This window comes from Cyrtonyx montezumae, unplaced genomic scaffold, assembly GCF_038088225.1.
Source record: "Cyrtonyx montezumae isolate F1298 unplaced genomic scaffold, pur_monq_1.0 scaffold_10, whole genome shotgun sequence".
NCBI lineage: Eukaryota > Metazoa > Chordata > Aves > Galliformes > Odontophoridae > Cyrtonyx > Cyrtonyx montezumae.
Window position 1 is genome coordinate 28150926 of NW_027071826.1, and position 26452 is coordinate 28177377.

Genomic DNA, 26452 nt, shown 5'->3' on the forward strand with positions numbered 1-26452 from the left:
AATCCTAAATATTCACATTTCAAGTTGTGGCTTAATCTCAAAATACATCTGTAATGCAGAGAAACAGATGAGCTGTGGCTGGACTGTGACTGCTCTATCTTTTGCTGATCCGTATGGGTTTGTGGGAAGCAGCTTGAGAGCAGCTTTTGAGAGCAGAGAACACCAAAGGTGAAGCAAACTTGGCTGCACGTGGTCCAAGTGCTTGTAACTTGTGTGGCTTGTGTGTTCTGACTTCAGAATCACTTTGAGACACTGTGAGAGTGCCTTGAGACCAGAAATCAGCCTTCTGCTGCTGAAGGTTGGCTAGCTGTTCTGGACTGAAGCGATCCTTTCTTCGGAAATTCTCTTGGTTCACTTCAGCATCCTGGTGTTGATCGCTGCATGGGTGTGGGGCACTGGAGAAAGCTGGTGCCAAACGGTGTTATCTTCATGTGCTAGTGGTATTTGCAGCACTACTGTGGGCAGGAAAGGGGCTTTTACCTGCTGATGGAAGGTAGTGGAACTGTAAGTAGTTTTATATTCCCTCAGCAGTGTTCACTGAAAGACCGTCCGGAATGAGGCTGTCAAAGGCGGCTACAGGGAACATAGCTGTCTGGCAGCTGTCATTTTCACCTGTCTGTTTACATGACTGCATTTTAACCTTTCTTTCACTTGCATCGTGTTCCTTAGCACCCACCTGTGTTACATTTATAATGATTAATGTGATGCAGTCCTAGATTGTAATAGAACATATATCAGTATATTAGAATAGAGACATTGCATAACACTTAAACTTGCTAAACAAGAGTATGCATTGAGGAAGGGCATCCAGGTTTTCTTCCTGTCTCGAGGACTCTGTTACTTTGTTTTTTAATTTGCTTGGTAGGGAAGAACTTATGCAAGCAGCATTTCCTCCCCCAACCCTGGTCGCTTCATGTAGCTGACTTTTGAAACGTCTATTACTTCATTTTTGTTATTTGATTTCTGTCATTTTTAGCTCCCCTTTCTTCCCCTTAAATAACTCTTAGGCAATCTTTTGCGCTTCCTAAAGAAACAATGGTGTCAGCTGTTTTTCTTTAAACATCAACTTTTCATGTGGAATAGTCAGTACTGGTTTGCCTGCTTGGGTTTTGTTTTGTTTTTTACAAAGTCTTTTTGTGATAATGCCTCAGTTAGGTGGTTGCACCAAGTACCAGTCCCGCAGTGCTTCTGGGTCAGTGTATGGATGAGGAAAACAAGTAGTAGCTGCTTTAGTCATGGGTAGTTAAAACATGGATTTGATGGATTTAGAAGCCTTAAAAACAGACCAGCGTTTCTCTTGATTTTTCTGTCAGGTCAGTAAGATTAAAAAATAAGTATAAACAAGTCTTTAGGAACACTTGGAAGAATGGATGTAAATGACAGCCGAGTGAATTCTGTCTAGGACTCATTGTATGATTAGGGAATATTCTTTCATCTTTTCAAACACAGTAACTTTGATGTTTGTGCAACTGGATTCAAGAAGCAGACCCCTCAGAAACAATTACATATATCTGGCATGAAAAGCTCAGGTGAGATGAAATCATTCTTAGTCTTGGATGGTGTACAAAGTCTAGAAAACTGTCAGATGAATTTCTGTGATGCACACAGTCCTTCAGGCTTAAATTGCTAAGTAGGGAACACTGTAGCTAAAAAATCAGAGATCATTTGTTAACATCACTAAAGACATTACTTGTAATGTGCTAGTGGTCTTTTGACCTCATTTTTTCAGAATGCTTAATAAAAGCCTGATTGCTTTTCTTTAGCTAGCAAAGCATTTAATAATTTCTGTCTTACTAGGTTTATACAGTGAGTCTCACTGCAGATAAAAGTACTCATTCAGTTGTTATTTTATAATGAGGGGAAATTATTTGTAATCCGTAATGTTTTTCTGCTACACACTGTGCTTGGGGTATGAGTAGAGAAGGTCCTCTCTTGCTAAAAGAGCAGAAGTCCATACCAGAAATATGGGTATGAATGAAATCGGTGGTAGGCCAAACTTGGATTTTTGTTTCTTGAGCTTGAGCTTTTGCCTTTTACATGTTTGTCTGTTCTGACAGTTTATTTTCTCTTTATATTTATTGAAAACGTAATTTCTTTTTCTGTCTTTAAGCAAGGGTCTTTGATTTTCTGTTTGTATTGATGCAGTCAGGATTCACTGAAGCTGTCCTGTTAAATAGTAAACCACACCTATTTGTGGAATGGAAATATATATCTCACTACATCAACTTGCTAATTTTTTTCAGTTTTATCCTTTATATTTTACAGATTGTTTTATTAAACTGTTTTGTGTAATGAAAATGGCATGGAGTTGTACTTGAAACATTTTCAAAGGGCATTCCAATCTGTATTGTCCAGTAAGACTGTGCAACACAGGTGTCAGTGCTGCACAAAAAAGTATTTTCCTGATGTGACACTTTTATCTCTTAAATCTACTGGAGCTGGAGGGCTTTTCCTATGCTCTTTCTTGGATTCTGCTGCCTCAAACAGCTTCTAATTTGTCGTGTTGTGGTTGTCTCCTTAATGCTCTGGTTGGATCATACGTTTTGCAGTTTCCCTGAACTATCCCCAGCACCCTTGTCACAGCCTAAGGTGAAGTGTCCCACCCAAGCCCATATATTCCAATGGCATTAATAGTTCTGAACTGTCAAAAGAGGAAGCAGATGTTATCACTGCTGTAAATCATCTCATTATCTCAGAGGTGTGACAGAGATGTAACCTTTTCATTTGTTCTTTTTAAGGATCTTGCTAGAACAGGTGAAATCTAGCTCATGGGCCCTTTTCTAGGTACAGAATAGACTTGAAGAGATTCAGTGATTATAACAGGAATTCCCAAGACTAGCTATGATTTTTGAGATGTGACTGAGTTCTTATTTTGATCTGATATATTTTCAGGGAAAATGTGTGTTCTTTTTCTTGAGCAATTGTTTACAAGCTTTTTAGCTTTTGGAACAGCAACAAATAATACAACTTAAATAGTCTTCATTTTGAAGTGAGAGGCTTTCAGTGTTCCTGTGCTACACATTCTGTTCTTTCATGGACCAGGTATTCATTGCATACTGATTTTGTAGAAAATCATGAATGCTATGAAAATCATGAATGTTAATATAGCAGCAGTTGGGGTAGGGAATGCAGTTACACAAAGATTTTATTTATTTATTTATTTATATTCTTTTGATCCTCTATTAACATTCCGATGGTCTCTGACCTTAGGACTTCTGAATCACTTCTGTGCTTCAGACTGCTGGCTAGGATACCGATTATTATTGAGATTATCAAACAGATGACACAGTTACATATTGGATTATCAAACTGATCATACAGTTAAATATTCACTCTCAGTGTTCATTCTGAAGTGTTACAGATATAAAGGGCACACTGTTAAAAACATTTTATATAATCTTGTTAATCTCGTTTCCTCTCCTTTGATGGATTACTGTAGCAGAATTCTTTGCGTTTGTCTTTCACTTGTCTGTCTCCGTTTATTTCCTCTCTCCCAAAGATACAAGGTTTGTAAAAAGTACAAAAAGACTGATTCAAACCACAGAGTGTGGTGCTGCATAGCAAGGGAGTGGTAGCTTCCTTTCAGTAGCTGAACAGAACCTCTTAAAATAGAGCTGTAAGTTCACAAGTTACCACGCTTAAAGATGATTGAGATTTTTGTATTTACTCTGATTTTCAATGCTATTGGTTAAACATTTTGTAGATTGGCTTCTGGTCTTTGTTTTATTAGTGTGTACATTATGATTTGTCTTCTTATGTTTGTTTGAAAGATGCTTTTGGAAGCTGCTTTTTTCGTTTGTCATATAATTAAAAAAAATAAGCATTAGGGATTTTTGGCATGAATTGTGAATTGTGTTCCAGGGCCATTTTCCTGTGGGCAGGTTAAAGTCCCAGAAAAGGCCATCTCAATGTAAACGTTCAGACAAGCTTGTGATTTAACAATATCGACTACAGTTTTCATTCATGTGGTTTAAAAATATTTAGCAATGTCAAAACTCAGCAAGACAGTCAAAGGAAAATATCTATTTTTTTATGTGTGGTAATGCTTTATTTGGTTTTAGCTCTCGGTCCTTCTCTGGTGTGCGGAACTGCTTGTCAGGAATGATGTAGGTCTTCTACAGACTTGTTTTAATGTCACAAGATTTAAATTTAAATTTTGTGGTTGCCTACCTACTGTGATCTGTTGTTTAAGGTGAGTCAGCTGAGTGGGACTGATGCTTTTTTCTTCCATAAATATTTAGTCAAAAGATAAATGTAGCAGCTTGCCAACTAAACTTTATAGGTAGGTCACTCCAAAAGTAATGCCTTTTATTTATTTATGTGGAAATGACAACAAAGAGCAGAGTTAACAGTATTTAGTAGAGCAAGTTCTTGGCTACAAAATGCTATTTTTCAAAATATTTGCCACCATTAGCTTTGCATTTTCACTAGCAGTGAACAGGAGCTTGCATGCAGTGTTTAAGAAAGAAGAAAACACCAGTGGAGGGAGGGTTTATTTATTTATTTATTCAGTAGTGTCACTGTTGCTGAATTTAGCTTGTTTGTTACAGATGGTCACTGTCCCAAAGAGTGCATAGTCTAGGATAAACTGAGATAATTTCTGATAAAATCAACATAAAATACAAAGCAGTATATTTTAGTGTGTTTCTAAAAGTATAGCAGGGTCTCGTTTGTCTCACTGTACTTTTGCAGAACAGTACCTCATTGTTAAGTGACAAATAATAGCTTTTCAGATGTTTGTGGGCCATTTTTGTTAAACGCAAGAAACGTACACGTATAGGTGCCTTTTTGAAAATGGCATGTATGCAATACAGACTGTTATGCCCTCTTAGGGTAGCTAAAACTGTTCATGAGAAATCTTCATATGGTCTTTTTTAGTGTACTAGTTACCTTCGTTTTATTTTACTGGTCAAGAACAATTACAAGTGACTTGCTGATTAATGCATTCTTACCTCTTGTTAACTAGGACTCTAGGGTCTTGTCTCCTCAATCTTGATTGCTAGATAACTAATAGCTTTGGCTATGAGCATGACCTAAAAAAGTCTTCTTTTGTTTGTGTTTGTTTTGGGTTTTTTTTCTTTTTTCTTTGGGCTTTTTCATCTCAATCTACATGTTTCCATGGAAAGCAAGTTGCAATTAACACATGGCCTTGGTGCCAGCAGCTTGATTGGTATGTGATAAGAAACAAGTAGCAATTGTATTGATTCTGAAGTGACTGGCAGTTCTGTGCTATAAATACAATAAGGAGATTCCTCAAGATCTTCAGAAATTTCTTAGTTAAGGAGGTTGGAAGAAGTTATGAGAATGTATAGAGAGCAGAAGCATTATTGGGATGAAGAGTGAAGATATTTTTGGAGTTCGTGGCTGTCAGCTTGTAAAAAGAAGGTGAATTTAGGCTTTTCTGGATGAAGCCAGTTAAGCTTGAGGAAGCAAATTACTAAATTGCGTGGAATTTGGCCCAAGAATCCCTTGTATCAACACTCTTCTGTTGTTGTGCAGACATCTTTGGAAGTCATACTCATTTCTGACTCTTCCAAGGGGAACTACTTACTGTGTGTATCTGCTGCTTCTCTTAGTTCTGCTCTGTGTTGAAAGCATGTTGACCCATCTTTGAATGTTACACTGGTAAGTTTTAACTTTGGGGAAGTTTTCTTTACTTGTATATTGGATGTAATCTGCCTTGATCATACAGTGTTACTAAAGCCATACCATTACTAAAACTTCATTCTACAGAAGGTGCTTTCTTTGGAAGAGACGGAGCCCAAGTATATGATCTCTTTTGGTATACTTACGTTACTTCATATAACCAATCTTCATGGATGACACACATAATTATAGAAACTGCCTACCATTATTCACAGAGATGTTGAATTTCTACGTGGTGGTTTTCATGATTTTCAGTTTGTTAGTTCTTAGTTCATATGCCCTTGGGATTTAGTAAAGTTCCTGCAGCAGTAGCCATTTTTCTTTGCAGCTTCACTATTTTTACGCTGTTACAAATCTTAAGTTTTCTGTATTCAAATAGGAATGTGATTCTAGGGCACTAGTTTTAATTTTTTTCTCCTCATGTTATGTTTAAGAGAAGGAATAATAACAATATACTGCTTTGACGGTTTCCCCTTTTGGACACTTTTTTTTACTTGTCTCATTTTCAAATTTGATCTGTATATGTATTGTCAAACATTTTGTTTTTCAAGTTACAGGATCTCTGCTAAATAACCGTTCTATGGATTGGGTTTGGGTTTTTTTGTTTGTTTGTATTTTTGGAGGGGAACTCAATCAGATAGCAGTTATTCCCTTCTTAGGTGATAGTTTCCAATGTAGCCTTTTATTTCTGCCATGTTGGGTTCAGGCTAGTTTGCTCAGTAATTTGTGCTTCTGTAGGAATGGTTTTGCTCAAGCAGGAAAATCCAATTCATTTTATTTAAATGCAAAATCCAAAGTATTATGGGAACCCAGCTTTTCATTTCTTAGTGTGAGTGCTCACCACCTAAATGTATCAGCATTGGTGTAGTAGTTCCTCCTGAAAATCCATGTCTTTTCTTGCTAAAATCTATTAAGTATTGCCTTCCATCAGCATGGCAGCTTGGTGCATATTTTGATTTGATATTAGAATTGAGAAAGGTAACACTTGTTTCAGGCAAAGTCTCTTGTATAGTTACTGTAAAAAATAAATAAATAAATAAAAACCATATATGTACAACAGTTTATTCTACATGCAAAATAATAAGATGTGGTGTCATTTATTTTGTTGATGCAGATTGTCTTGTTTAGTATTGTATTTTTATCTCCTATTGTAGACACATCATTAGTGTCTTTTGCTGATGGCAGTCATTCTCTAAACTTTCAGTGAGAAGGGCCTTTGTATCATCAGCAGGTTACCAATGTGTTCAAGTGATACTGGTCAAATAACTTATTTTCTTCTAAATTGAGTCAGTACTCAACAACTGTTATCTGCAAGTCAAATAGACTTTAGCTCAGTGGTTTGGTATTACCTTTTGGTATCCTGGGCATGCACGTACTCATAAGCACTTCTGAAGTTGGGAATTGTAAAATCATCTGCTAAGCTGTTTGGATAATAAGAGCCATAAAAGGACAAGTGTGGTTCGTGTATGCTCTTTGGGTGAGGCTACAAACACACAGGTGTATTGCATCAGAAGTTGGAGGGGTTAAAGTATGTGTGTAAAGGGCTAGTCAAAGGTAAGGAGCCTTGATCCATGACAAGTTCACACTGAAATCAGCCTCGAGCTGTTACTTATGTGCCAGTGAAGACAGTGTATTTTCTTAGCAGAATGTGTCAAGAGTTTTCAGAATTCAAAGTGCCTTTTTTTTAACCTTGTCAGAAGTCTTTATCTCGTAGTTTTGTGCAGTGACAACTCTTACTTCAAAGTAAAATGAATTCTCATAAATTAAGGCAAATTAGTTAAAATTTCGAAGCAGTGCTTTTGAAATGGTTGAGCTTTGAAATGCTACATTAAATAAGAGTCGTGGAATGGCTGAAGATAGATGGGACCTCTGGGTCCATCTGGTCCAACCCTTGCTCAAACAGCTTTGAGAGATCTCCAAGGAGGATGCTTGACAGCCTCTGGGCAGCCTGTGTCAGTGCTTAGTCATCCGCAGTTATTTATATTTCTTTTCATTTTGTTGTTGCATGATGCCACGATATGGAATGCTGATAAAACAAGGGCATTTATTTAATATTTAGCCCTTCTCTAGCCTCCTTCCAGCAGCTCCATGCTTCTCTTCCACTGGGCAGCCCGCACTGGGCCCAGCACTCCGGGTGGCCTCCCCAGGGCAGAGGGGCAGGGTCTCATCCCTTGGCCTGCTGGCAGTACTGCTCCAGGACACCACTGCCCTTCTTGGCAACAAGGGCACATTGCTGGCTCATGTGGTGTCCACCTGGACTCCCACATCTGCAGAGCTGCTTCCCATCTTTGAAAGAAACCAGAATACAAATATTACTTAAGCTAGGAGGATCAGTTTCTTGTATAGTTCAGTTTTTAACTTACAGAACCAGTTTTTTTTAATGGCAATAATGGTATTTTTATAGTACTGGAAAAAAATTGCACTTACAGTTTTGTTGTCTGTGCAAACATTTTTTGAGATCAGTGTTATTTTTCAGTCCTACAGTAAGTAAAAGATGTGTAATGTTTATTATGAATCCATGGTATGCAAGTCTTTTCCTTGAAGTTGGGTTAAAATAAATAGAATGCAACAAGATAACTGATTTTTTTTTCTTCTTCTATATATCTTCCTCTTTTTCTCCGATAAAAATATTTTGGCTGAAAATCCGTAGCCTTCAGTCTCTTTGATTGAAGAAAGGGCAAACGGTATAATAATTATACTTCGGTATCTTTAATTGGCTTGGCATTACAAATGAGAAATACCCAAAACTAAGAAAATCCCTCTTAAAGAAAGGGGGCAGAACTCCACCCCCTCTGCCCTAAAGGGATTATTCAGTAGTTGCTGGGTTGAAGATCTCTGCCTGTCAGGGTCAGGGGAGTGCTTGCCAGGCTTGAACAACAGTTTGTTCATTCAGGTCAGAAGTCACTTTGGCCCCAAGAGCATTACAACAATATAAAGTCTAGATTTTGGAGAGAGAGTGGTGCCTTTAAAACCTGTGGTCAGTTTTCAGAGCTCAACATTCTTCAAGTGAACATGAGTTAAGGCTGTGGACCACCACAGTGGAACCCCCGCACCAATTCAGAGTATGAGAACAGGACTTACCTTTCCAACAGCTCTTACGGGCAAAATGCTGTTTTGCTTTTCTCATAAACCTTGCTCTGACTTAAATTTCCAGTGGCCACAACCAAAATCAGGCTCTCAGGAAACCTTGCATATACAGTAGCTTTGGGCATGCTGTTGCACTTGTGCTTGCTCTGAAATGTTTCATCAGAACAGTGCTCAACTAATCTCTGTGTTTGGTTGGTTTTCTTCTGGTAAGCTGCTCTGTCAGAAATATCTGAACATACAAGAGCAAGTAAATGTATCAGGCTGCAGGGTTTTAAAAGTACTGTAGAGATGGTGTGGAAAAACACTGGAGCCTTGTTTGCCCTCCTTCCCACCACGAAACTGCCACAGCCTTTGAGCAATTAGCGCTAGATGTTCCCAAGTGTAGACAAGGCTCTCAGAGAGGGGGACAGAGCCGGCTGGTTTCAGTAGCACCGGTGCTGTGATAGGCAGCTCTGTTTGCAGAGGTTTCTGGAAGTTGAAATCCCTGCAAGACCTGCTGCTGCTTTGCCAGCTTGTATTGTTACTAAAGTTGGCTATCAGTAACAATAGACAGGTTTTTTTAAATAATAAATGAAGCAATTTCTTGGTTTTGGCATTGTTATGCAAGTGCAGTAATGTATTTATCTAGTTAATTTATAAGGTAGTTGCCTAGAAAAAAATGTTTCTTTTCAATTTAAGAAGTTATTCAATTGGTATTATAGGTTTACCTGCTGGGAACATTTATTTTGGCTCTTGCACTTAATGGAGTGGATTTGACAGTAGTTTTTAAAATGTATGAAAGGATAAATATTGTCTATTAAAATAGTCCAAAGGATAGAAAATGTGGAAGGAAAACACAAGATTGTTAACTATATCGAGCTAGGCTTCCCATTAAGGGAAGGGAAAGGGAAAAAGAAATCCAACGCTCCCAGATTTCTGTGAAATTGAAGGAGCTAAGCTACTGAAGTATGATGTGCTTCTTCTACCTTTTGCTTCTCCTTCAGTTCTCAAAAAGCAAACGGGTATTGAGCTTAAACTTCTTTAAAAAATAAAAGAAGTGTTTTTATTTTTTTTCTAAATGAAGTTCTGTGGCTAACACTAAATGATGTTTACCTGAACTCCTAATGAGTAGTTCCGTAGTTCTGCTGGTATGTAGAAGAGCTCTAATATCCAGATTGTCAGTGAAGTTTACAGAATGACTAACTTCTAAGCTAAATTTGTTGTTGGCTTGAAGATAGAAGAGTGGAAACGCAGTGTAGGTTTAACTAGTTAGTGCATCTGGTTTGTTACAATTTCACAGGAGGGTCTGGCTCTTCAGAAGTGGCTCATGTGAGACAAGTAAGACACGAGTGATTACTTGTACTTCCAGTGTGCAGTTGCAATCTGAAATTATTACTGAGTTAATTATAGGTACAGAGACGAATAAATGATTTAGGTATCAGTAATACTATTAAACATCAAGGGATAACCATTTTTATTTTCAGACATTAGAACTGATAGATGCATGCAATGAAGGATTGAGATTTATCTTTGTTCTATTTATCTGCTGTGTGGGTGAAATTACTTAAAGATACTGATACAGAAATGGTGAGAAATGTTGAGTGAAGTGTCGCTTTAACTGCAAGTTTAAGAGGAGGAGGTTAATTTGTGTTTTTTGTTTGTTGGGGGATGAAGAAAGTCTCTGTGAACAACTCCACTTGCCTGTAAGCTAACATTCAGTGGTCTTGTTTTTTCTCCTGTTTTGCAAACCTTTATGTATTGAAGCTTCAGATGCTTGCAGCAAAATTCTTTATATAAATATACACACACACACGCATATATGAATCATATGAATGAGTCATGTATGTCTTTGAACATAATACATTAATTACGCAAAAAAAAGCATATTTTCCATTATTTTGGGATGTTTTAGGAAATGAGACTTTGTTTAATTTCTTTTTAAATGCAAGTTCGGTAATGGTTGTATCACAACTATTTCTGGAATAGCTTTGTCCCTTTTTAATATTTCCTATTCAGTCCTTACTGGAATAAGTACTTAAACTGTAGATCAGAAATCTGTTGCAAAAGGTACCGTGGAGCTTATTATTCCGGAAGTGTTGGGATACTCATTCATGCAGTAATCCATATTTAGAATGTAGGATGGAATCATATTTCTTCTGTGATAAAACACGGGGTTTATAATACATGTAGCATCAAATTCATGCTCAAAACAAAAATGTGTCATCTCATTAAAAATAAATACAAAGTGAGAGAGATTATAAACCTTTTCTGATAGTCTGGAAAAGAAATCTGGATGGAAAGAAGCCATAGGTGTTTATTTTATGAAAATACTAAATGATGGATACAGTCATTAGATTGTAAAATTCAAGTAATTTTCCGTACCCTGCGAGTATGGGAGAGAACCAGCTGATGGATACTAGAAATATTAGATTTTAAGTAGCCATAACCAATTTTGCTGTCAGACCCCACATGTGTTCTGACTTACCCCTTCCAAAGGAGGGAGGGCTTCCGTACATGGGAGGGAGGGAGCAGCATTTCTGGCCAGAAGCCTGTTCTTGTTTAGATTTCAGTGGCAGAAGGCCTGACCTCTTTCTGTTTTCTTGTTCTCTTTTCTGTGTGATTTCATGGTGAATGACTCGCTTCATGATGAGTCTAAAATAAATCAGGAGTTGATTCATACTCTTATCCTGCCCCTGGCCCTCTAGCTAGACCACTGACTACAAAGTTTCTAGAAGAATATAAATTTTGACTATGAGGAACTGTGTTGTCTGATTGTTTCTTCACAAGGAACCACACATAAGCTCCAAGTAAAAGGGCACTCCTGAAGTAGCCCTAAAGAGAACATGAAACTATGTGGGAATGTTTGGGAATCTTTTTGGAATGGTTTCTTCTAGGTAACAGCCTCCACAGTGTGAATTACTCAGTTGTGGGTTTGTTGAGGTGTTGGTTTTTTTTGTGCGTTTTGGGTTTTTCTTGTTGCTGGGCTGGTTTTCTTGTTTGGTTTGGGTTTTTGCTATTTTGATTTTTTTTTTTTTTGCTTATTTATTTTATCATGTTCTCTTAACTAGATCTAGCTGTTTTGCATTTATGGAAAACTAATTTATTCTTTTTCATCTCTTGCAGTAATAGTTATGCACGAGTGCGAGCTGTGGTGATGACCCGAGATGACTCAAGTGGTGGATGGTTACCACTTGGAGGGGGTGGACTGAGCTGTGTCACAGTCTTCAAAGTCATTCCCCAGGAAGAGAATAGCTGTGCTGATTTTCTTATCCATGGAGAACGACTCAGGGATAAAACGGTAACGACTTACATCTGTTTAGTGACATAGAACCTAAGAATAGGTGCTTGCATATTGTTGCTTGTAGTCAGGAAAGTAAACTTATAATCTCAGTCTAATGCTGTTACTGAATGCAGTTCACACTGTTGTATACCTACTGATCTAACTACTTTAAGTAACAAGATACGCTGCTAGAATTAAATATGTATCTTTTAGAAACTTGAAAACATGACTTTTCATTGTAGATTTGGGAAAACATTTGTTTTTTTTTTTCATGTAGTGTCAAACTAAAATCTGTTTGCTAACCTGTTTATAGATGCTATGTATGTTAGCAGCGTTGCTGACATTTAGAAAATATGATAATTTGTTAAGAACACCAAGTCAAAAGGAATTGCTCAGTAATGATTCAGTTTGTTGAGGAATTTAACTGTGGCGAGTAAAAGGTCCCCTTTTGACGTAAGAATCTTTTCTGTAGTGGAAGAAATCACAAAGTTAGCAGATACAAGAATTCATCTGGTTTGATGCATCACGTAGGCAGTATTAATTTATGAGTAAATTGAATAACTGTCTTAAATAGCATCATGAAAGTCAGCCTCAGAAGAGGAAAACCGGCATAGAGTATCAGCTGTTGCTACAGTGTGGGTCTATGGAAGACAAAATCGACTGGCTGAGGTTTGCTCGTGTACTTGTGTGACAAGTAGTTTTCCAAAGGGGATGTCCTACTGTGGAAACAAAGTGGGGAAGCACAAATTCTCTATCTTAATGCCTCCTATCAAAGGCTTACTCTGTTCTACCAGTTTACAATTCCTTGAGCTTAAGCTATGTAAGCTTAGAAGGTAGGATTGCTTCTTACACTGTACTGCTGATTCTTCTTAAGCATACCAGTTTCTCCCTTGAGGCAGTACTGCTGAGTTTTCTGCCTTGACTGTGACTGCTGTAGGAAGAGAGCATATAAATAGAAATTCTGCTGACTCAGTTGTTTGAGCGAGGCGTAGTGCTATTAGCAGAGTACCCTGTGTTCCTGCACAGCTATGTGCACCTGCAGTTCCTTCCTCACTTTGCAGTAGTTCCCTTTAGAACTTTTTTTAGATTTATTGAAACTGGTTTTGAGCAGCTTAATTGCATTTAGAAGTGCTTGACAATTTTCTCTTAGTTCGTAATGCGTTCAGTGTTCACTGCTTGCCTTCAGAATCTGAGGGAAATAAAATGCTCAGCACTGAAGGCTGATTTAACGTTTCTCCCACGTGCATATGAAAGTGTTGCAGCCATCAGTGTCCCTGTTTGTGTTCTCTCTCCCAGTTCCCCTGGCCAACCTCGTTTCGTTTCCGCTTCTGGTAGAGGGCTTAAATGTCTCTGCTCCTCTCCCTGTCCAAAAGCCAGACCATGTTACTATGAATTCCAGGCCTTTTTAGTCTTGAAAATGCACCTCCTCCCCCACACTCCCCCAGTTTTTACTGCAGTTTTAGGAGATTGCTGTTGGAAGTCAGCCACTCAAAAATACAGGATAAATGATGGAAGAGATGCAGCAAGAACACCTATCCAGTTAGGACCTAACACATACAGACCTAGGCTGTGGCAGCAATGATTTAGTAATTTACAGAGTAGATTTACAGAGTAAAGGGATGCATGTATTTTCTCAGGCTCCAAATAATGCGACAGATAATGTGTAATGAATTAATGACAAACTTGCATGGTGTGCAACAAGAACCTTATTGGCATAGAATAAGCAAGATCCTACACCAAGATACATGAAGTCATCATGTGGTCATGATGCTTTTTCAAGAGGACTGTAATAGAGATAGGAATAGAAATTTTGTTGGGTAAGGAGCACTGATTCTAACATCATTCTGGGCTTTGTTTTCCGTGCAGGTAATTCTTTCATGTTTGTTCTTAGGGATATTCCTGAGGGTTCACTTTCCTAGCACAACTTTAAAGTTTTTTGTAATGAAGTCAAACAGTGAATTTTCTAGTCCAAATATCTTTGGCCATACATTATTATGTCTTATAATATAGGTGAAGAAAAAAAAACCACGAGATTGTTTGATATATATTTTTTTGAAATGCAACCATTTCTTAAATTCCTTCTTTTTTTAAGAAAAAGGAATTTAAGCTTATCCTTACAGATGGTCTTTCTTTTTTTCTCTTCTGTCACATTACATGCTATTAAAATACTTTCATAAATTTGGATTTTATTTTAATTTCCTCTGGCTGGCAACTATCTTTAGTGAATTTGTCCACCTTCCAGAAAAGGTATAGAAATCCCCTTACCCTGTTCTATATATATGTATATGTATTTAAAAGCTATGAGATGGTAATTTGAGCACTTGTCTGGGAGATGGGGAAATGTGAGTTTTGAAGTTAGAGAGCAAATATGGTTCAGCTCTATGGGTTCTACCTAAGGTACATGGTAATCGTAACAAATGTATTACATGCCTACATGTTAGTAGAAAGATGGATCTGATTCTAAAGCAACTGGAAATCCATACGTAAGATACTAGGTGGAAGTATCCAACTGCCTCTTCAATGACTGTACTTGAATGGGAGGGTTTTCTCTTTTCTTACTGTTTGTTGTTAACTGACCTTAGTTGCATCTTTGTATATTGCATCTGACACTACTGACAACTGCAATTCCATTCTAAAATGCTAAACCTCTCCATATATGTTCTAGCATATATGGACACACAATCAGGGCTGTAGCTCTTAATCTGTCAGCTCTATAATGCAAGTGTTTGTGACTGAATATCAGAATATTGAGATTCTTTATTGCTGTGGCCCTGGAGTTTTTCCTCATAGTTGCTTTATATACTTGAGAGTTAGGTTACTGTCAGTACTGTTAGGAACCAACTTCAGTCAACTTGTAAGTAAGAAAACTTGTGTAGTACGTAGCTGTTAAAAACATTTCATAGGGTTGACAAAAAGCATTCTTGTCAACTGAGAAAGAAATCAAAGTGGTGGCACCACTGAAGTAATTTAGGAGAGAGAATGCTCCTTGCTGGTTTACCCAGGGTGCTTAGACCTGTGTTGGAATGTAAAGTCTTCACAAAATGCCCTTGACATAATTACACGTTTCCTCCTTTATTATACCCACCTTCTTAGATGTGGCTCCAGCCAGTCTGCTGGGAACGATTGCACTCCATCCTAACCTGGTCACTCTGCTGCTCTGTTTTACTGTGTTTACAGTAGCTCCCTTCTGTCTTAGTAACAGCAGCCTTAAACATACATTATCCTCAAGCTTACACGTTTTTAGACTTTGGGGAGTCTTATGTTCTGGACTGGAAAGTCTAATTGACTTCCCTGATCTATCTTATGTTCTTCTCCAGTCCTTTACTAGGTGAGTTTTTTCTGAAGAATGTGGCTCATACGTTTTGGATCATCAGTTAGGTAGGGTAAAAAAAAAGTATGACATTTTTCTTTGGAACAGCAGATAACTGTGTAAATGGAGATGAGTAATAATCTCTATCAACTCCTCCAGGAGCAGGTGTTCATTGAGATACTAGAGAGAAATCAGCCTTGTGGCTCTTTCTGTTGAGATTTTGGATGAAACTGCATACCGTAGAGTGTGGGAATAGCTGTGTTTAGTATGGCAGAGATACCCCAAAAGTCATCACCAGCCTCGCATACAAGATGCCATGAAAAGTCTTCATTTTGAACTGTTTTTCTTCTTCGGAGGAAGCAAGATAGATACATCAAAAGGAAAAAGATGATCATTGAGTACACTGTAGACCTGCGGAGTGATTTTTGTTACCTCATCACATTTTAGGGAGTTTTTAGGCAATAAAAAAAAATAATAAAAGATTTTGTGTGGAATTCAGAGTGGATTAAAAAGATTTTAGTGTTGAAACAGTTTCTGTGTGTGGAATAAAACGCCAGTCTTCTAGAAACAGGGATAGAAGGCAGTAACATGCAAGAGGAGATGATTAGCCATGAGCTCCAGTTCAGGAAGAATAAATAAGGAAGAGCAGGAGGGAAAAAAAAACAAACTACTTGCCTATGTAGTAATTTGACAAAGAGAGGAGGATATGTAAGACAGAATTGTTTTTTTAAACTTACTGAATTTCTGTTATGTTTATAATTAACGTCCTTTTTCCACTTGCCCTAAGAAATCTTGCATTTTTTCTCTTCAAAAAACTGTATGCATAATAAAATTAAAAATTAATATTCTGGAAAGAGAGTTGTGTAGAAATAATAAAGTGTTAACATTCCTTGCTCACACTTCCCTGAGTAGGTTTTCAGAATTTAATAGTAATACAGAGGGATGGGTTATCTTGCTGTTTGTTTGTTTATATCTAGTGATACAGGGACAGTTGAGTGCACATCCCTTCAGACTTGCTTGTTTGTCTTGAATTATTTGTCAGGAAACATTCAATGCATTGTCTTATCTGTCTTACTGGGAGAAAACTGCTTGAGAGCAGTGTAAAGTTAGTTCGGCACTCAGAAAACTTATAGGATAATACTACAGTATCACTGGCAATTTTATTTGTATTATTCGATATTAAATTATTCTGCTAATGGTTTTTCAAGTGAGGCCTATTTCATTTGCAGAACTTCTCTTAAGTTTGTACTGACACGAGTGCTTGTTGCAGGGATGAGAGATATGGATGGGCGCTGCAGTCGGTACACAGTATCCTGAGCCTGTACCACTGCGTCAGTAACTGTCAGCAAATAATTTGGCCATGATGGAAACTTAATTTAAAATCACCTCCTTATAATAGGAAGAAATTTAAATAAGGGTTTTTATCTGCTTTACTGATGCGTATTTTCAAATAATAAATAAGACTACATTTTATTCACAATTTTGCTCTATTAGCCAGTGATATATCTTTTCCTCCTGTCCTATTTCCTATAAGGTGGTCTTGGAATGCACGTTAAAGAAGGACCTTGTTTACAACAAAGTTACTCCAACTTTTTACCACTGGAAGATTGATGACAAAAAGTTTGGCCTAACATTTCAGAGTCCTGCTGATGCAAGAGCGTTTGACAGAGGTATTCGGAGAGCAGTGGAGGATATTTCTCAAGGTATCTATTCAGATGAAGGGATTATGTTTTCTTGTGTGTTTAATAAGAGGTGATATGCAAAGTACTTCAGTACAGTGTTTAAATATTTATAGATGTGGATTGATCAATACCAAGATTGTAAGTTTTAAAATAGGCATTTTGAAAGCGCTGTTCATTCAAGTGTCTTAAATTATTTCATCAACACTAATAAGGTAATTCCCTAAATTAAAAAACACTGCCTTTTTATTGTTCAAAGAGACAATGGAAGAAGCTAGTGTCACGGTTTCTTGCTTGCATCTGTCTTTGCAGAAGCTCATTACAGCTTCCGCCCTCTTCAACTCTGAACTTGAATACTTTAAGTATGGATGCCTTCTTTTTATATGGTAATAGCTTCAGTCCCTGCTCTGTCTTGTCAGCTGTTAGTAAACAGAGTAGTTTGGCAGACAGATTTAGATAGGATTTTAGAAGAATTTTCTGTAACAGCAATATACCTAATTGGTTCCAGAGATTCAGTGATCTCATGGAAACTGGTGAACAAACTGAAGCTCATAAAGCCTCAGTGTTGAAATTGAAAACATGATAAATGTATTGCTAGATGGAAGGAGGGTGGAAGGGAACAAAACCGACTTCTATTGAGTGGAAAGAGTATCTCTTCCATGTTTGTGGGAGTGTTTTTAGTTTGTTTGTTTTTTGCTCCTGTTTTTTTAAGAAAAGAAGTAACTCAAAGGGAGGAAATTAGAAAAAATATTCTGTGCTTAGCTGTGGATTTAGTTTTTCATTTTTTTTTAATATATGTTATCATATTAGCCAAGAGAGAAGCGTGTTTCTGAAGTAAAATGCTTTTTGTCATGCTAGAATGACTTTTGAATTGAGTTAATTCTTGCAAGAGAAATAGTTGGGATTTCAGTTGTTTTTTTCTTACGGTCTCACAGTTTCAGTTTCTGCTGATTTATAACAAGAGTGTAGCACAACATGCATTTGTGCTAACCAAATATAATCTGCCCTTAATTTTCAAAATGTTATGCTAGCAAGAATACGTTCTCTTTGTTCTAATTTGCAACAACTCTTTGAAAATCCTTCACGAGAGCGGTGTCAACGAGATAAAGAGTGTGACTAGGTACATTTAGTAATAAGAACACAGAGGTGATGAATGATATCTAATGAAATCAACTTGAAATGCAGTGATCTACTGCTTAAAGAAGTAAACAACTCTACTTTTCTCAGCTGGGTTATTGAAGGATGGTGTGAACTACTGGAAGCAGTAAACAGTGAATAATAAAAAAATCCTTATTAACAATTATTTTAAACATTTTTGTAGGCTATCCACCCTCTCAAAATGACGTTGAAGTGGCAGAAGACTGCTTTCAAGTGAGTATTTTAATTTTTATATTAACTATGCAGTTAATTTTGGTAGAAGGTATTTGAACAACTTGTTTCATTAGTGGGAGTAAATAAAATAAGTGCAACAAGAAACTTACACTGAATGTTGTAAGTTCAGAGCAGTTATCTGGAAGTCTTATGTTATTGTCAGTCCGAAACTAATTGAACAGTATTTAATCGATAGAATAATTAACCTTTCCAAGTTAAAAATATCTCTTCTAAATTTTATATCCTCTTTGAAATCGTGGGAAAATTACTTCTATGCAGAAGAATATTGTAAGGGATCGAGATCTTTTTCTTTTACGTGTGCATCCTGCTTTTCTCCTGGATTTTGCTTTGTAGTGATATGCACTTCTGATACTGGAAGAGTCAGACATAATGGGGAAAGAATCTTGTGCAAACAAGGGCAAAAATTCAGATAACTAAAAAAAAACCAAACAACCCTCACTTCAGATAAAGCAGACACTTATTAAGTTTCAAATTTTTATTGATCCTTGCTGTCACTATTCAATTTCTGTAGGTCATAACAACACAAGAGGTAACCTGTCCTCCATTATGTTTCAGCATTACAGTACTTAACACGGACACCATTATCAAGTACTGTAGCACTGCCTCGTTATCTGTGCAGTCAAAAAGCTAGTACTATGAACAAATATGGTACGTGGATGCAGCAAATAAGTTTAATACAGCTGAGTAAAAAAGCACTAGTGTCCATGAGTACTTGTCTTTGTTTACAGTTGCAGAGAAAGCAGTGTCTTAATCTACACGTTACTACACTCTGAGAAGTGAATGTATGTAACGTGAAGCTGATTGAGAAACAAGTTGACTCAGAGTTCTTAGCAACTATTCAGAAAACTGGTAGTATAGAAGTTTTCTTGAGGATGGAGTTTTGCTATGTATTCATTATTAAATTCTTTCTTATTGTTTATAGGTGCAGTGTATAACCTCTGTATAAAAAAAAATCAAGAAAATTAGTAGCCTATTTTGCAGAATCAAATTATGGTATGAGGAAGAGTCAAGTATTTTGAAAGGATGCTGCAATGCAGTGGTAATGCAGAAGTGTCTCCCGATTTCCTTCCATGTTATAGTGGAAGAAAGAAATTTTTCTCTGTCTTAGAGTTGGTCTCTCAACCACCTGTTGTTGCTCTTTATTTTCAGTACTTTATCTTACAGCATTTAAAGTTACTTTAAAATTGGATATTTTGGATTTAAAGTAAAAATGAGGTCTTGATATGGTAGAGGAGGTGTGGGCCAAAGCTAATGCAATCCTTAATAAGCTTTAAAAGACTTGTTTAAACATGCTTTATTGCAAAGATTAATAATTGAGCAATTTCTGCAGGCCTAATGAGATTAGAGGAAGCTAATTACTTCTTGATTATGCTGCCTAGCTGTTATGTTTCTATATAAGGATGCAAAAAATTGAAGCAAATGTTTGCAGTTCTGTGTATTTGCAAAGTTTGTTTTTGAGAAAGCAGGGAAAAAAGTAAATACGCATCATCTATGAGGTATACTTTAAGATACAATCCTTTTTTGGTGCAAACTGCTGGTAAAATTCACTCTGTTACATTCTACTCAAGAAAACATATTTTGTGAATTTGCTGCAGCACACATTGCCAAATTATAGTTTCATGCTCTGGATAAATAAGATTTACCTGTTTCCTGGAGGTGAGAAAGCTACCAAGTTTCTCTTGCCACAACTCTGTATACCAAGGTGAAATAAGTATTAGTAGAATTACTTTCCTACTAGAATACTGGAAGGAGGGGTAAGAAATGCAGGGAAGGTTGAACTCACCCTGATGTAGCTAAGCTGCATTTGAATAGCATTTATATATCGATAACGTAATTACAGCTTTGTGAATGTCAGTGTAGAAATGGCGTTATTTTTAGGAACAGTAGGTAGAGTCATCAAGAACAAAATCCTGGAAGTAGCCAAATAGCAATCATTGTCTTCACACTGATCAATTCCTTTCACCCTCCACTGATTCTTTTGTGAGTGGAACTTATCCTGGTATTTTATTCTGATTATTTTTATTTAAGACTGGTAAGACCATTTGATTTAATGTATTCTGTATGTGAGGAGTCGTGCTGGCTTGTCCCACCTCTTGTATGTGTGCATGCACATACAGTTTGAAGGGGTAATGATTTAATTTTTACTGTTCATTAAATGAGCTGTTCTCCTAAGTTTCTAATAGTACGTTTGATGATGTTCTATTAAAAATTTTGAGTTACATTTATGCAAGGCCATTTTAGAGGGTGGGCACAACTTTAAAGAGGAGGTTGGCACTTTTGTATAAACATCCCAGCTGCCCTTATATCCACAAACTTCCAAACATTGGATCCAGCTCCTCTATTTGATTAAAAGTATTAAGTAGTCATAATGTTTTTCTAAAATAGCAGAGTATCAAACAAAAAAAGCAAACATATTTCTGTCTATACTCTGTAGTAACTATCATGTATGTTGATATTCTTCACTGTCATTTCTTTCTTCGTCAGTTAGTATGGTAAATAAAGTCCCTAGGATGTCATCAAGATACATCTGGAAGCTGCAGTTTTAATAGGTCCTTCTCAGTTACACTGTTTGCTATCAACATGTTGAGCTTTGGATATTCTAGTCATCTTCCTCTGGTCATCTAGGAATCCTATACTTAGTGCATACTCTTGAAGTACGAACGCAGTATAAACTGTATACTAAATTTCTTTAACAATTATTCTGGCTTTTTAAATTATTTTGTTAAACCAGGATGATTAGCGATGAGCAAAGCAAAACAAGTTCCACTAAGAGTTTTACTGCTTGGTTATAATCCACACTACAGGAAGCAAAAAAAAAGATTCAAGTAAGATCAAAACGCACAGCCTTCTGATCTAGTCAGTGACATTGCTGGTATATTGGTGCCTACCTGTAATGAGTATTAACACATTTTGCAGATGTAGCATGTGGAAACATAGGTTGTCCTAATCTTGTACATGTAATTCTTCAATTTTTATTGAAAAACTGAATTCCTGTCTTGATAGGAACTCCTGTGTAGGCTAGCATTTTGCGTTTGAGTCGCTAGATATTTTTTTAATGTACCTTAAATAAAATCTTGCAGAGGAATTAACCTTTTCAGTGACAATCAAGTGTGTCATTGAAGAAGTCTTCATTGTAGCTTCCTAGATGCTTGGTTGATGAAGAATGTTAAAAACTTCAAACCACCAAAATACCATAACTTAATGGTATTGATGCTTGCTCTTAAAGGTTGCTTAGATTATTAAAATTACTACTAGTTACTTAATGAGCATACTATATGCAAACTGTTCACATCATAAAATAACCCTCAGTGTTACCAGATTAATTTGAAATAGAAACACTGACATGAGTTAATGTAGAGTTATCTGACTTCCCGTGGTGTTTGTAAATAAATCCTGTGAATATACATGTATTTGGATGGAAATGTGCATGGAGAATTTGTCCTGGTAGGAGGTTTGAATTTTTTTGGTATAAATCCAGCTATTTTGAATGCAGTAGACAAGCAGCTTGTTTAAGTCAGTTTGCTTGCTTGTTCAGAGATTGACTCAGATTCTTGTCCTCTCCAGATACAGACTTTTCACTCTAAAACTGATTGAGCAATCACTGATCTTTTTTTTCTTTCTTAGAAATAAATCTAATTGTGATCTATAGTTCAGGCCTTTAAAAGTACTTCTGTAGACACTTCGGAATTTAAAATGCATATATCTTTTGGGAACCAAAAAATTCATCAGTTTGAGTCTGTCAGTTTTTGTTGATCCGGACGTTGATGTTATTTAGACACTGTCAGCACATTTTAACAGCTCTGGAGCAATAAGAAATGAAGCAGTTCTGCTTGTGAGTTTCTTACTACTCAAGTCAGAAGAAAAATGAAGGCAAATAAATTCAGGTGGGATCTTGTTGGGTTTCTTTTGCTGTTTTTTTTTCTTTATTTGTTTAAGTTGGCTTTCAGAAATAGATGTCTGTGTATCTGCCAATATGAAGGGGAGAAAGCGTAAAACTTAGAAACACAGTTTAAGGAATTTCGGTGCAGGCAAGGACAGCATAAATAATTCACGTGTCTCTTCATAAATACACTATTGAGTGAGCATTCAGTGTATTTTGTCTGGAGACAAAGGTTTGAACAGGCTTCATTTTACAAAAGCAATTTGGCATTATAACTTGTGAGGAAATGTGGAGCAGTTTATACTTGACACTGTTATCTGTATAGAGAAAAACATGATGTGATTAAGCACTAAAGATTAGCAATATTCAGTGTATGTTATTTAACTGCAGGTAATTCCTGGAAGTAAATGTAATGTCAATTTATTATTAAACAAAAATAAATCTACTAATAAATGAGCTATTTTTTTATGTTTATTAGGCCTTTGTGATGTAGTATTCAAAAAAGATGGATTTTTATTCTTGCCAATATCCATAACAGATGTAAACAGATTGAGAGTTACGGTTGGTGTCTTAATTTATTCATTTCTTCATTGGAGTTCCTAATAACCTCTACTATGCTTTATATGTTCCAGTGGAAGATCCTTGCAATTTTAAATGCCTTATTTTTTACTTCAAACTGAGACTCATCTATGTAATGTTTCATGTCAGAAGTACGTACCTGGTTATAGTAGAAATTCTTGACAATTCTGCAGGTAGTTGCTCCATCAGTCATAGAAGTAGCTATAGGAAGTTATTTGAGTGGTTTTGAAACTCATATCATTCATTCACAATTAAAAATTACAGACAAAAATGTAAACTCTCTTTTGGTGGTTACCATCAAACAGCAGATTTTCAGGCCTTGTGGGAAGTAAATAAAAGAGCTGGGATGCAACGGAAGTGTGGTCTCTCAGACATCCTTCTGTGTAATCATTAAACTTAGAGCAGAACATTTTTAACAATGTTTGCAGAACAATGTTGAATTCTCTCCCAGACTTAACTCTGGCGAACTGGGAGAAGTAAGGAGAGAAAACTTGAAGAAGAAGAGAAGCTCAGTCTGGTTTTCATTTTCTCTACAGCTGTCATCTGGCTTTGAATTCTGCTGGAGAGCTACAGCTGGAGTCATTTTATTGCTTTACCCAGCATCCTTGTGCCTGCGCGCACAGAAATGTTTTAGTAGTCTTGGAAAAAAAATCCAGAGTATCTCTTAGCAACCATAGGACAGTAATTATTATACCAGCAGCTGGGAGCAAACCAGATTTCCGTTGTGCATTAAAAGCTGGCGTAGTTTACTCTACAGATGATAGTGAATAACCTATGCCAGTACTGTACTTTGCAGGCGGTGGTTAAAGGATATTGAATGTGGGCGATGTAATTGCTTTGGACAGTAGAAAAAGGGAACACGTGCATCTGTGTTTGTGGGTAGTATTTAATATACCAAGCTTAGGTTCTTCTGGAAAAGTTAATGTTTGTGTTTTACTTGAACGCATTTTCAATACAATAGCATTTTTGTTTCTAGGACTTCTCCCTCCAGGTCATCAGTGTTTCCATTACAAATAGGGGTTTCAGGTGTTTATAACCTTGTCATAAAACATTACATTGGAGCAGGATGTATCTGTCCAAAGCACCCTTTTTGACACCAGTAAATGTTTTAGCTGTATTTAAAGTATCCCTTTAAAAAAATGCAATGGGTTCAGAGTACTTATGTGGCATCTCTTAATTTTGCATGATGAGCATTCATAGGCTGAAGATGGTCAGTAACTTGCTTAATCACTTTTATTTTTGTTGAGTCTCAGAAGTTAGGCCTTACCTCTTACCTGCAGTGTCTGGGTTGGTAGGCTGAGTGCTGGTCTTTCTCAACAGTTGTCTTGTGAGTTCTTACCTTACAATATTCAAATGCCTTTCCCTGTCTCCTGCCACCCCCGAATTTGTCCTTGAAGTAGGTTGGGTGACTTCAACTGGGGAGCTGGCATTTAGTAAAAGCATTCAGTATACTTGCTGCATACAGGACACAAAAGCTTGCTTTATGATTACAGTCTATTTCATACACCAGTAATTGGCACTGTTAACACTGTAACCGATGATGGGTGCCTATATCTTTTATAGGGAGAGTGTGTGTCGCCTGTAGAGACAGAAAGCAGTGCATGGTGCTCCAAAGCAGACCCAGGATTGACTTGTGGGCAGGTATCTCTTTTCCTGGAAAGGAATTCTTGCATTCCCCACCCTAGACCGTGCAAATTAATAGTAGCTGTGGGGCTGTGTCAACTTGTTTCAAGGTTAGGTAGTGGTTTGTAACGTTGTTTGGCATTGTACCTTCAGGAGTACGTTTTGCTGGCAAGGAGTTTGATACTTCACTAATATGTGATGCTCTTTTGCTCCTACCAGAAAATAGAGGGCTGATTGCTTAGTAGTGTTGTGATGCTCCAGAACCATACACGTGGTTATTTTTGGAGTTTGTTCCTGTCTTTAGTATTTTTCAGCTGAACTTTAACCTTGTTGAACTCCTGTCTTTCTTTTCATGGAATGTATTACACTGGTATTAATTAAAGTTGGTAATTAATTGACTACTTAATTTGTGTTTTTCCACTCAGAGACCTTCTGAGTGTTATGTAAGTTCTTAGTGATGGTTTCCTTTCTCATAAGCATTAGCAACAGAGTAGCTGCTTTGCCTTAACCTGGGTGTGTTATAATTTGATGCATGAAGCTTTCATGTATCTCAGGTGTTCGTGAAATTCCAGAGCAACTTTCTTAGCATTTTGATAAATGAAAGCTAACAGTTCAGTGTTAGCACTTAACCAAAATTTCAGCTACTGAGAACTACTACTTTGGTAATTTTCTGCAGTATTTTTTTCTTGTTTGCTACATTCATGTTTTCTTGTTGCATACAAATCCTTATAAGAATTCTTTATAGTAAAACTGAAGCATTCTCATTGCTATAAGCCGGATGATGCCAGAATTTTCTCAGAGCTATCAGGTGATGACATTTAACTTTGCAGAATCTTTCAATGCAAACAAAACATACAGCTCTTCTTTTTTTTATCAACTGAGATTTATATCAATACACTCCACTGTATCTTAAGCATATCCCACTCAGCTTAAAGAATGGGAAGTGTTTGGTTTTCTGTTCTCAGAAAATTGGATCATCTTGCAAGCCGGTGTTCCACCCAAACATACTTCCTCTTCCCCATTCTGAGTGGCATACGTTCTGTAGATACCTCATTATACACTGCCACATGGTCTCAGTTTTGTATCAAATTGCCTGATGTAACCTTAATTTTAGAAAGACAGCCATTAGCTGTTTAATACACACTTGCTGTAATTAGATATTTTAATTGAGCCAGTATATGTTAACACTGACTTTCTCTTCCTTTCCAGCAGATCTGTTAAGCAGTCTAGCTTCTTATTAAAAATTCTGACTAGCTTTGCCTTATTAGTCTTAATTTTTCTTTCCTACAATTCTATATTTGTAAACACTGGCAGCCTTGTGGGTAGCTGGGGTAAGCATTATCTTGGGGCCTGGGTTAACCCCTCCTACGCTAAAGAAGTTCCTTGTGCCAGATTTGGCAAGCAAGTTAAAGGTCTGTATCTCTGATTCCCAAGTTGTGTATGCTCTGCAGAAAATGAACTCTTCATTTCCAAAGCTGACTCATTGTTAAGAAATGTATTTGTACGTGCTTACAAATGTGTATTTAAAAGTGCTTGTGTTTACAGATGTCTCTAACAAACTGTGTAGAATTTTACTGCTTTTATGTATGACCTTGGCACTTGAGGAGCAGTTTTTGTTTAAATGCAAAATCATTTCAAGAATGTTCTTACTTGTTCCAGAGTACTCAAGAAAATACATCAGGTTCCTTAATGAAAGATCACCTTTTCCAACATGAAACCGTAGTAACCAGTGAACCTTACAATACTTCAAATGTAAGGCCTTCAGCACTTGAGGATTTCAACACCAGGAGAGCCTGTTTTCCCAGCCAGCCTAGCCAGGTAAGACCACCAACGAAAGCAGTTCTTACTTTGCTTGCTGTATTACTGGCATAGGATGCAGCTTCTGGCAAGAGTGTTTTCATTCTGAGTCCTTGTTTGTAGCATTATATTCTGGACTTCTTGAAATGATGATTATAAGCTTCGCAGTTGAAATATACAGCATTATTATGGCAGAAGTA

At 36.9% G+C, this 26452-nt stretch overlaps 1 protein-coding gene across 1 annotated transcript in view; it reads left to right on the forward strand.

Annotated features, from left to right (window-relative positions):
* Positions 1 to 26452, forward strand: part of SPRED1 (sprouty related EVH1 domain containing 1) — a 52454-nt gene that overhangs the window by 20439 nt on the left and 5563 nt on the right. Inside the window, exons 2-5 of the mRNA XM_065753893.1 lie at positions 11836 to 12010; positions 16837 to 17005; positions 18303 to 18352; positions 26115 to 26273. Of these exons, the coding sequence (XP_065609965.1) occupies positions 11836 to 12010; positions 16837 to 17005; positions 18303 to 18352; positions 26115 to 26273 (553 nt within the window). The remainder of the gene's footprint in view (positions 1 to 11835; positions 12011 to 16836; positions 17006 to 18302; positions 18353 to 26114; positions 26274 to 26452) is intronic.